Source organism: Carassius carassius, chromosome 20, assembly GCF_963082965.1.
Source record: "Carassius carassius chromosome 20, fCarCar2.1, whole genome shotgun sequence".
In the NCBI taxonomy this organism is placed as follows: domain Eukaryota; kingdom Metazoa; phylum Chordata; class Actinopteri; order Cypriniformes; family Cyprinidae; genus Carassius; species Carassius carassius.
In genome coordinates this window covers 15,040,740-15,053,761 of record NC_081774.1, presented here as the reverse complement: position 1 = coordinate 15,053,761, position 13,022 = coordinate 15,040,740, and the positions used below count along the sequence as shown (strand labels likewise).

The 13,022-nt window shown below is 36.7% G+C and overlaps 2 protein-coding genes across 2 annotated transcripts in view; both read left to right on the top strand.

Moving 5' to 3' along the window:
• cdh12a (cadherin 12, type 2a (N-cadherin 2)) overlaps positions 1 to 13,022 on the top strand; it is a 358,772-nt gene that overhangs the window by 168,078 nt on the left and 177,672 nt on the right. The window lies entirely within an intron of this gene.
• Positions 1 to 13,022, top strand: part of LOC132096452 (cadherin-18-like) — a 52,805-nt gene that overhangs the window by 37,476 nt on the left and 2,307 nt on the right. The window contains exons 10-11 of the mRNA XM_059501817.1: positions 1,422 to 1,536; positions 8,181 to 8,432. Coding sequence (XP_059357800.1) covers positions 1,422 to 1,536; positions 8,181 to 8,432 — 367 coding nt within the window. The remainder of the gene's footprint in view (positions 1 to 1,421; positions 1,537 to 8,180; positions 8,433 to 13,022) is intronic.

Here is a 13,022-nt window from a genome sequence, read left to right as displayed (position 1 = left end):
TTTATTGTGACTTCAGGTCTGCTGGGCTCAAACCAGTCCATCTAACATCTAAATAAAATCCTCTTCCCAATTACTTTGTAAGATAATCAGGGACTGCTGTTATGCTGTGGCCCTTGATTAAGTGTTTCCACAGAGATAAGGCAAAACCACATTTCTTGTACTGGCATCAACTCACAGGAAGCTCTTTTCTTTTGATCTGCTCTGCACACATTCACAACAGTACGCTGCATGAAACAATGCTGTTCTTTTAGTAAATCTGTTATGCAGGGACAAAGGCCATATTTAAAATTGGCTCTATTACTTGGTCCAGAGTTCTTTTCTACACCCTTCTCCAAGTATTGGTCTGTCTTATTGAACATTTGGGTGGAAAGTGCATTATATTTGCACCCTAAACATTACAAAATGATTTGTGATTGTCTTAAAAGCTTCGATAAAAATGTCATGAAAACAAACAAATCAGTATGTTTTGCATTATATGCTATGACTTTACACCAAAAGTGTGCTGAATTTATAGAATTTATGTTTAGGGATGATGGGATTGTTTTAAAAATGGTTTTGAACATGTCTTGAAAGTGTCTTATTGTCACCAAGGCTGTATGTACCTGATCAAATATACAGTAAAACAATAAAGTTGAAAAATAAATAAATAAACATTATTATATATAATTATTATAATATATGTATTTTATTGTTGTTGTTGTTGTGGTCAGTAAAATGGTAAAAAGCTTACTCTTGTTGATTCCTGACAACAACAACAAAAAATGCAACTGCATCAAATGTAAACTGCTCCTAAATGCATTTTCTTGAGAAACTAATTTGCATTATCCTTTAATAAGTGTGAATGATAGCTTGCTAAAGCTAATCATATGTCATAATATTGATTTTGTACCAATTCTGAACATGAACCATACCAAAACACCAACCCCAACATCAAACCAACTAGGATCCTCTGATGCTCTGGTGTGAAAGTGCCCCAGAGAAAGAAACCCTTGACCCAACATGGGTGGTACATCGGAGACAGGTGAAGAGCTTCAATAATTGGTCCAGACTCTGCATGAGGAGATTCCAACTTCCAGCTGATGTGCTAGCAGGAGCCAATTAGGTTAACAAGCTGACAAAACATCAGGAGTCTGAGCAATGCTTCAAACTAGTGATCTGTTCAATGACTGTGATCCAGACACCCAACTGGCCGAGGGGCTTTGGGTCAGCAGTCTGAAGTTAATGTCTTTCAAAAGTGGAGAGGAAGAAGAAGCCCAGGTGGTCCAATTACATTTCTGGGTTATAAGGAGTGGCAAAACCCATCTCTCAGAGATGCAAAGCGTGTCTGTTTTAGATATATTTAGTGCCACTTTTCATTCAACCTTAATTCTGGAAAAAGAAAGCACTAAGCATCAGCTTGTTTTCTCTTGTTCTGGGTGTAGGTCATTCAAATCATCAGGGCCACAGACAAGGACAACTTTGCCAATGGTCGATTTACTTTCGCTCTACCAGAAGACCTTCCAGTGAATCCAAACTTCACTCTGAAGGACAATGAAGGTAAAAAAAAAAAAAAACAACAACAACACACACACAATAACAAAACCACACATCTGCAGGATTTGTTTTGGCTGGGTAAAACATCTAATTAGAAATAGTTTGACATGTTAAGCCTGTATTTTAGGAGTTAGTTACAAAAACAAATTCCATATTCAGTACTTAAGTTGTACACAGGCTCTCATTAAAGTCAAATGTGATCTGACTGATCTAAAGGGGCTCTCTGATGGCATCTCAGTAATGGAATCTTTCTAATGTTTTCCAACTGATTTCCTGATGTTTGCTCAGGGCAAACCCTCAATGCCTCTCCACAAACATATTTACTACCAAGTTGTCACACACATCACCCTCATTTCCAGCCTTCCCCTCCTCTTATTGCTCTTTTTTTTAATATCATTGCAAGGCCAACCAAGCTGTTTCCTCGGAAACCAGGTCTGTGTTTATGTTAGCTCATGGCTCCCTGGTGGAGATGGTTGGGCTGTAATGATTTCCTTCTAATGCCAGACCGCTGCTTCGGTGAATCAGTGCTGCAGGTGGACCGGTTGGAGTTTAACAGGGCAATCGGAGATGAGATAGTTCAGAAGAGCCAGTGCTTTTGAGTTTGTATCCTAGCCAAGGTCCCCTCAGACTGCCTCATCCTTAAATAATATCCCAACGGATGGACCATTACGGACCATTTTACACATTGGGGGTTGGAGCGCTCTGTTGCGCTTGCTAAGATTGGGTGGGTGTGTAGGGCTGTCATCTTTAATCACGTAGATGTTTCTTTCCTGGCGCTGCAGTCATTATGCCAGCATTCACTCTACCAGAGCGCTTGCCAGGTTGAAGCAGAAAAAATATGATGGACATTCCCTACGGAAGTGCACTTATTTCCCCCCCCGGGAAATTCAATTGAATAATAATCATATTGACTGTTATGTTCTTCGACATAGTTCATATTCTAAATCTAGAAAAGTGTTTTTAATGAAGCTGTCCAATGAATGGGTGAGGGAATGCATGGTGCGCCCCATCCGCAAAGATAGCCAACATCAAATTTGACGCTTTGCCATGGTTTTGGCAAGAGTGTTTGTGTCATCTGAAATGTGGGGCACATTACATCGAGCAGGTCCCTCTTGGGCCAATTCACCACAATTCTCTCTCAGGCAATTTATCTCCCACCATTTAATCACTCACATTAAGTTATAACAGCTAAAGCGATCAGGGCTCATGCCAGATCTGCAGTATTGGCAGTATTTGTTGTTGTTGTTGCTATTTCCTATTTATTTATATATCTCTATATTTATTGCATGACGCATCTCACAGTGAAGATCAATTATCCACAGTACATGCATCGTTCGCTCTTATGTTTTTTCACAGGGAAAGTGTTTACGAATCACTGCTACTTAAATCAAAGCGCAACTGTGAATTTCCCATCCATGTGTAATTACAGACCACGTTTTCTGCGTTGTTTGTGAAGATTCGCTAATGATCATTCCACCCTCTGTCGTTTCATGTTCATGTTTTTTAATAGTGTTTGGACAGAGTAAATGGAGTCTACCTGCAGGCCATTTAATGAAACCCCCACAGCATGAAATCAAACAGAAATGCACTAAACCTAGGGGTCACTACATGAAGAGCTGATTTATGCGTAAATATTTCAGAGATGCTAATTTGGCTAGCGTTAACCTTAACCCTGAGTTAGGAAATTTTCCTTCCTGTAGTATCTAATGCATTCACAATAGTTGCTGGTTCTGCATGCATTAGATCCCTGGAGAGAAAGAGCCCTGCCTCGTTTACACTGTTGTAGACTTGGGTATATGGACATTACAGGCCCAGAGACAAGCAAATAATATCAAATATTACAGTTAAGGAATCTAGCATTTATGTCTTTTCATTCATAAAATTAAGTATATTACTTCCCTTTATAAATGAAAGCGTCAGTTACAAGACTTGTCATTAGTTACTTTTTTTCTCCCTAGCAGTTAAATAACTGTTTAGTCCTTAATTTTTGTATTCAGCTTGTATATAACTTTACTAACAATATAAAAAAAATATATATATTTTTCTTTTAATTCGACATATAATTATGATTGTCAGCCAATATTAGTAATAAAGAATGTTTATCCATGTCAGTTGTACTGTATAGTAACTATGCTCATGCATATAATAATAATAATAATAATAATAATAATAATAATAATGCATGCAAATTTGCTCTTTTTTTACATTTACATTACCTTAGTCATCTTCTAACACTAATATAAAGTTTATTTTTTAAAACACTTTTATTTTATTTTAATACTGCTAAATACATTTAACAAGTTTTTAACAAATCTCAAAATGAATATTGGTAATTTATTGATTATTTACTGATTTCCATTTATAGCCTATTAAGGTTGAGCATAGACAGGAGGTGGGAAAAACATTTATTTGTACACTGTATCAGATAAAATATATATTACTTAACCTGATACTTTTTGGATACTTTTATGGCATATACAAAAGGTTGGGGATAAATACATATATAAAGTAAATATTCTGTCTAAACCCTGATGAGTTGTTGAGGGCAATTTGCCCAGAGGTGCATTTGTATAGCATGATTGATATTAAAATGCCCATACCAGTGTTAAACCCAAACCCACGCTCTTGCTCTCCTGGGAGCTGGTATTCAGAGGGAGACGGAATTCATCTTGCAACCCAAACCCAAACATAGTCAGAAGACTCTAGCTCAACACACATCTGCAGTGTGAAGCAGCAGCATGACCGTGCATATGCTGAGGTGCTTACGACCTGCCTGTTTGCGGGTGTGTGCGTATGTGAGAAAGGAAAGCAGCAACAGCTAGAAAGAAGGTGAAAAAAATTTGCACAAGCAAATTTGCACGAGAAAATTTGGAGCACTGTAGGGAGTTAATAAAGCATGACGATTTTGACACTGTGTGGGATTTACGTGGTGTCAGCACACCAGCGCTCCAACACTCCTGTTGGGGAGGTACAGCAGTAAAGGAAACTTGTATATATATTTTTTTTAATCTGACACAAGTAAAGATAGGCCAATGTGTATCAGAAAACATAAACACCTTATTATTATTATTATTATTATTATTCGTTTCTAGCTTAAAACATTTTTTATGAAACGCATAATTCTGATTGGATTGGATTAACCAAATTTGAAGCTATTGTAAAATTACATTATTTTTATGATCATTACACTGTAAAAAGTTTAACTATTATTTACTCAATTTTATTGGTGAAACATTTTTACACTCGAAAAAATTGAGTAAATTTTAAAGCTGTGAAATCAATGAAATATACTGTATGAATTGGGTAAATGCAAGTAAAAAAATTAAGTAAATCTGAGTAACTGCATCTGGTACATTAACAAATAAAATTGAGTAGAAATAATTGAACATTTAAACATTTAAAAACAATATTTATGAGTAATATTAACTGTTTTTATTAATGAGTAATATTAACTTTTTCTTTTCTCTAATCCTTTGTAAAATAGTACTCCACACAACCACCAGTATACATGACATTGGCCTTTATTGTCAATGAGTACAGCAATACAGCACATTTTACACTGTATACATTATTGCCTACATTTAAACTCATTTAACAAAAATTTTATAAGTAAAAATTAAATATTTAAAAATTCAGGTAGCCTAATTCAAGTGTAATCAAATCAACCCAATATCCACCGGATCAGCGCTGGTCCTCGTGCCGGAGACGGACTCGCCTCTGCGGGTGAACTTTGAACTTCATACCGCCGTCCTGCGTTTCACTCACAGCCGATAGATACTGCGAGTGACTGACATAACCTGCCAATTAACAAACAGTGACAGTTCTGAGGACATTTTATCATCCAAATGATAATAATTATATTTATTATCATTAGGAATGAAGTCATGTGTTTATGCAAAGCGTTTCAATCATGCAAAAAGACAGGCGCAACTCTCGTTTAGGTGTCGAATTACGCCTCTGTATGTTGTTTTGCATTAAATATGATTTAAAGCACAGTAAAGATTTTATAGATAAAATAAAACATACACAAACCTGAATTTCACAGAGGAAATGCACCAAATCTGCGACGCTGAGAAGAGAGCTGTTGTCTGGAGACTGGAGAGTTCAAACTGCCCGTGCTCACTGACTCAACCAACCGTCAAGTTGTCATCACGTCAGAGGGTGGGGGAGGGGTGCATTGTTTTAATTGAGTAAACTTACTCAAATTTTAAGAGTGTTTTAAATATATTAATAATATTGAATTTGAATTAAGTAATATTTTTGTTTCTTGAAATAGATCAGTTTAATTCAACATTCTCAAATATTTTGATAGAAATTTCACAAATATATTAAGTATATTATAAAGAAATAATTGGTTAGTCAAATACTAAATAATTTTATTGAAAACAACTTAAATATATCTGTAAATTTTAGCTAAAATGAACTGTTGGATTTTTACTCAATTATTTTGGTATGTTTAACTCAAACAATCAAGTACACGATATTCAGAGATTTTATTAAGTTAATAAAGTTAAAAATTTCTGTAATATTTACTAAGCCACAGAATTATTTTTTTACAGTGATTTGTGGTCCCTTTTGAACATTCTGTTAACAATAAGTAACATTGCACCTCCATGTCAACTAACTCTCATTAGAGTATTAGTAGCCCGTCTGCTTAATATCTGCCACCTCTTAATTGTGATGGTCTCCCAAAAGACATTCTACTGACTATAAGGAAAGACTTAGGGACTCGGGACAGTCCCGAAATCTAAACTGTTGTCCCGAATCCCGAATCTGGCCCTAATTGTCCCGAAAATTATACCAAAGCAAAATCTTGAGTAGTTATTGTCTGATAAACATTAAAAACTTTCTGTGGAGGTTGAGTTGTCCTGCAACCAGCCCCTGCCGGCTGCTCATTGTCTGCAGCATCTTTTTTCTAAGTTCTAAAAAAAAAATACCGTAGGTAGGCAGCTAGGCACGAATTTAGATATTCATTTATCTAATTAATCTATATGAACAAAGACAATATGACCTTTTTGTCCCCTTTTAGTTTTAAAGCTTGATGAAGAGAGCGCAAGTTGCTGCAGCTGCGAGGAGGACAGTGATGCACGCGTACAGGAGTGATTGACAGTTCGCGGCACTGTGTACAAAAACAAAAAACCTCTGCTACACAATTATTTCGTTATTTTCATTAAAGCTTATTAGCGCTAGCGTTACAGAAAGGGCTGATTTATGCACTGTTACAACAGTCATTGTTTTTAGAGTAATGACAGACGGTTGATCTTTGAATAAAAATGTGTTTAAATAAAGTTTGAAATTCATTATCTTTTATTATAGGCTACGAAGTCTAATATCATAAGCCCCCCCCCCCCCCCCCCCCCATCACGTCAGCCAAGACCGCAGACACCAACAGACACATTTCAGGATTCCACCGTTTATTTAGATCTCTGGATTTCTTGGTCTTGTTTGAGCTGCCCTGAGGCATTGCAAATATGGCCGCCAAGTGAACAGACTTTCCTTGAAATGGACTTTGCTCTAAGTAACTTTGCTAGTACATGTCAACTTAATCTAAACCTTACCCTACCAGTCTACTACGACTCTAGTGAGACTAAGTTGATATGTTGGTGCACCGTTACTTATAGTCAGCAGAATGTGTTAAAGGGACCATCAAAATAAAGTAAAACTCATATTTTATATATTTTTAAAAGTAGTCTGTTATGATCACCAAGGTTGCATGTACAGTATTTGATTGATTAAAAATAGAGTAATAACTAATATTGTGAAATACTATTACAATTTAATATAACTATTTTCTATTTTAATTTATTTTAAATATGTTGTTCCTCTTTTGTAAGTTGCTTTGGATAAAATCATCTGCTGAAGGCATAAATCACCACACCTTGGAGTTATAAGGTTCTGCATTCTGAGTGGTTTTGAGATTCAAAGTTTTTGCATTCTATATACTTTTTAGATATCATATACTTTGTTTTGTTTTCCCACAATGCAAACAATAAAAATAAATAAAAAAATAAATGGTGTCACAGAATAAGAATATGTGAATAACCCAATTTTGTAAAAAAAAAAAAAAAAAAGAAAAAAAAGAAATAAGAGTACCTTATAATTCCAAGGTGACGAAATGTAAATGTAAAATAATTTATTCCTGTGATGACAAAGCTGAATTATTTAGGAGTGTCACATGACTGTATCATTCGAATATGCTGATTTGGCACTGAAGACAGTTGTGCTGCTTAATATTTGTACAAAAACCATGATGAAGGATACAGGATTCTTTGATGAATAGAGAGTTTAATTAACAGCTTTTTTTTTAAAAGTCACTGTAACTTTAGGTTGGTTAATGCATAATTTCTGAATAAAAGTATTAATCTTAAAAAATATATTTTTCACCCCAAACTTTTGACTGATATATACATAAAAAATGATGCTTAGTGGAATGTATTTTAACATAGTGCTGTGGCTGCAGTTTTATCGCTGTTGTCATTTCAACAGTGAAGAATCCAAAACCATAACAGAATGCAATATTCAAAAAGATGTTCTCCATTCTCAGAGGCAACTGCCGAGAAGGGGGAGAGAATTGTTTTGTTGGCTTCGGTTGCACAGCGTCGTCATGCATGCATCCAGCGAGAATAAACCTCTGCTCTCTGTGACAGATAGCAGCGCGAGTGTGTTGGCGCGCAGGCAAGGCTTCAGCCAGGCAGAACAGGAGCTGTACCAGCTGCTCGTGGTTGTGTGGGATGGAGGAGAGCCCGTCCTCAGCAGCACCAGCACGCTTACGCTCAGGGTGTGTCCGTGCCAGCGTGGGGCCAGGATGCCAGTGTGCAGGGCTCAAGCATTCCTGTCCTCGGCAGGTCTCAGCACCGGAGCACTCATTGCCATCCTGCTGTGTGTGCTCATCCTCTTGGGTAAGACTGAAAACACAACAGCCAAGAGAAGAACTTGATTCTTTCCTTCATGAATTTGACATCAGGGAAAGAGCAGAAACATATGAAGGGGTCTGAATCCAGAAGTAAAATTATTCTTTCTTTATTTCTTTATTTCTTTATTTTACTTTCATTATGTATTTATTTATTTATTTATTTCAATTTCAATTTGAGTGAATCATCAATAATTTATTTTGTCAAATATTTTTGTAGGATTTAATGTATTTATTTTATTATCACTTTCTTGACAGACAGACAGACAGACAGATAGACAGATAGATAGATAGATGGATAGATGGATAGATGGATGGATGGATGGATACATAGATACATACTGTACATAGATACATACATACATACATACATACATAGATAGTAGAAGCACTGCTTGAAAATCACTGGTTGTAGATGAGAGGTTTCACCCTGCAGAATGTGTGAAATCCCCCTCTCTCACTCCGGTCCACTGACAAGGCCAAATATAGACACTCCTCAGGAATGCTGCACAACTGTGTGGGCTGAAACCTGGAACAACAATTGTAACTTGCACATACCTGAACAGACAGGAAGTGTTGTTAATAATACATTTAAATATAAGCAAGGGGCGTCAATTTAGTCTAACAGTTGGGGGGGGGGGGGGGGTACAATAAACTTAACATTTCTCAAGAGCAGTTTTTGAAAGGGACACAAATAATACAGCTAAAGCTAAGCTTTAAACTAAGCTGTTGTGGTCGCATTGCAACAGCGGTCATGACTTGTGTCGATTGTAGACAATACTATCCATCATAGTGTTGCCAAGTCTGCGGTTTTCCTGTGGAATTGGGAAACATAATTAATGTTGATCCGACCCCAATAACGTGTATTTTAGCCTCGGGAACACAATTTTTACAGGGGGACCACCTCAAAACGCAGTAAGTTTGGGCTAGTTTTTATGGAAGCACATGGGTAGCGATATTCAATTTGGAATGTAATATGCAAAATGACAATGCAATATGTAAAATAACAATGCATTTCTGTATTTACATTTTTATTTTCCAATACATTTGTGCAACGTTTGGTGCAAAATGAAAATGAAAATTAAATTACATAATTTTCATTTGCCATTTCATACACCAGTTTTAATATGTAAAATGAAAACTAATTTTAACGCTTTATAAGTTGCAAAATTAAAATGGAAATGTATTACAGAAATTATTAGATATGTATAAATTATCATTTAAATGCTATTTTTCTTAAATGCATTAACACTCACAGTCAAGACACTTACAAATGCATTTTCATTCAGTGTCCCGCAATGAATGTAGCAAAATTCAATGTGCACATTGAAAATGCATTCCGAGCAGATCAAGTGTCCGCCCCCTCACGACATGTCAATCACTGCGTGAACAAGGCGGGGCTTGCAGAAGGTCAGAGACTCAAATCTCAAGAAGAGGATTCAAGTGAGAGAACATGGACAAGACAGTTGGTCCGTGTATGTTTTGATCATTTCGGTTTATGGCTTCAATATTTCATTCGCACTTGTGGGCGGGGCTGAAACGCTGGTTTCATCTGATTGGTCGAATCGCTCCACCTTCAACTCTGTCTTTTCTTTCAGGCAGAATAAGAGTCAGTGCGAGTGTGACACTGTAATAATGTCTGAAATCACCGCTCACTGTTAATTAGCATAATATTTGAATCAGATGTAGCTGGGCACATAATTCGTGCTGCTGAGACCTGCAAATTATTTCTAGGTTGCAGTATTGTATGAATATTGTCCCACTGATAAATACAGTGCAAATAGTTCTGTCTCTTTGGAAAAAAGTGAAGTAGAAATAAAAATCAATAATAGACTGAACAGTTCCATGTCTGTAACATTTACCACTCTCATCTTTTAAGTCATAAGGCACTAGGTATGTGTGTGTGACATTAATAAATAATTGTAAAAATTAATATTTTTACATTTCTGAAATAAAAATAGTAAAATTAGCTCTATGCTGCTCAGTGCTCCTGTAGCCTACCCCAGAGCGCCCTCTCGCGGCTGTAGACGGTAATGTTTTCTCTTGGTTCTGAATAAATGCGACTTAGGCTATATATGTTTTTTTCCTCGTCATGACGTATTTTTGGACTGATGCATCTTATACCGAAAAATACGGGTAACATTATTATTATTATTATTTATTATGAAAGTAACTGACACAGACTAGAACTTTAATGTTTCACCAAATTCAGCTCAGATCTTCAGACTCGTCTGACTCGTGTTGCTGTATAACTGGCCAGACTTACCTTCCCAAAAAATCCTATTTTATTTTATTTCATAAATTTAACTATATTTATTTCCACTTCACTGTTATCCAAGGAGACAGAACTATTTGCACTGTATTTATCAGTGGGACAATATTTATACAATACTATAACCTAGAAATAATTTAACGGGGTCTTTTGCAAGTCGCAGCAGCACGAATTATGTGGCCAGCATCATCTGATTCAAATATTATGCTAATTAACAGTGAGCGGTGGTTTCAGACATTACAGTGCTTCACTCGCACTGACTCTTATTCTGCCTGAAAGAATGAAAAGACCGGGCTGGAACTGGAGCGATTCGACCAATCAGATGAAAGCAGCGTTTCAGCTCCGCCCACAAGTGCGAATGTAATATTGAAGCCATAAACCGAAATGATCAAAACGTACACGGGCCAACTGTCTTGTCCATGTTCTCTCACTTGAATCCTCTTCTTGAGATTTGAGTCTCTGACCTTCTACAAGCCTTGTTCACGCAGTGATTGACATGGCGCGAGGGGGCGGACACGTGATCGGCTCGGAATGCATTTTCAATGTGCACATTGAATTTTGCTACATTCATTGCGGGACACTGAATGAAAATGCAATCGTAAGTGTCTTGACTGTGAGTGTTAATGCATTTAAGAAAAATAGCATTTAAATGATAATTTTGCCACAGTTTTTGCTTGAACATGTTATACATATCTAATCATTTCTGTAATACATTTTCATTTTAATTTTGCAACTTATAAAGCGTTAAAATTAGTATTCATTTTACATATTAAAACTGGTGTATGAAATGCCAAATGAAAATTATGTAATTTCATTTTCATTTTGCACCAAACGTTGCACAAATGTATTGGAAAATGTAAATGTAAATACAGAAATGCATTGCCATTTTACATATTGCATTGTCATTTTGCATATTACATTGCAAATTGAATATCGCTACCCATGTGCTTCCATAAGTTTTGAGTAGCAATTGGGTGGGTTTTGTTGTTTCAAAACCTAGCAACACTTTCCGTCAAGCAGGTAACATTATTATTTCTAACATAGCGGATCATCAAAAAAAATACATTGGCATCATCTGTATTAAAGAGAAAATAATCACTTCATCTGACGTTTAAGTGACTAAAATTGCCTTGACAGCCTAACTTACTGGAGTTCCACAACTATTGACTTTGTTCTCGCTCACCGGACTTATGTCTGTGTAGATGATGTAAAAGAGGAAAGCAGGCATTTGGACCAAAGCACTGTGAGGCAAGGAAGGGGAGACTCAAAATGTTTCTAAACTTAAAATGCATTTTTGCCCCGTTTGTGGTGTTTTACTACTTACAGAATTATTTAAAATATAAAAAAATTATTTACAATGCACAGCATGGTTTTTAATCATATTTTTAGGGGGGGACTACCCTCAGATGGGGGGGGGGGTCCTGTACCACCCGACCCACCTGGATTTCTGCATATTAATATAAGGCAAAGCAGTCTTTTTGCATGCAAGGATTTAGAAGCTCTTCCCAATTTACAGCATAAACAACTGTACAACCCAAACACAATGCTGTGGCTCCATTCAAAAATCGACCTATCTACCGTGCTAAACATGTTATTCAAGCCTGAGCTGGTTTGCGCTCTCAGTCTCCCTGACAGGTCAAGCTGATCTGTTAGCTGGCTGTAGAAGGGAATTGTGCAGCTAAACCAGCTTTGGCATCTAAACCAGCGAACACAAACAGACTAGCTTAGTTTGGGTGAAGTGGGTGCTTTCAAAATTTAACAATTGTCATTATGAAGACGGTTTCCAAAAATAGCAACATAGTTACCTTTTTAAGTAACAATTTAAGGTGGCATGTATCCATGTTATAATCATAGGAGATCATCTAAGGAGATAGCATGATGAACAGCTTAATAAATTGTGTGTGTATATATATATACATATATACACAGTACAGACCAAAGGTTTGGACACACCTTCTCATTCAAAGAGTTTTCTTTATTTTCATGACTATGAAAATTGTAGATTCACACTGAAGGCATTCTATTCTAGGTTCTTCAAAGTAGCCACCTTTTGCTTTGATTACTGCTTTGCACACTCTTGGCATTCTCTTGATGAGCTTCAAGAGGTAGTCACCTGAAATGGTCTTCCAACAGTCTTGAAGGAGTTCCCAGAGATGCTTAGCACTTGGCCCTTTTGCCTTCTGTCTGCGGTCCAGCTCACCCCTAAACCATCTCGATTGGGTTCAGGTCCGGTGACTGTGGAGGCCAGGTCATCTGGCGCAGCACCCCATCACTCTCCTTCTTGGTCAAATAGCCCTTACACAGCCT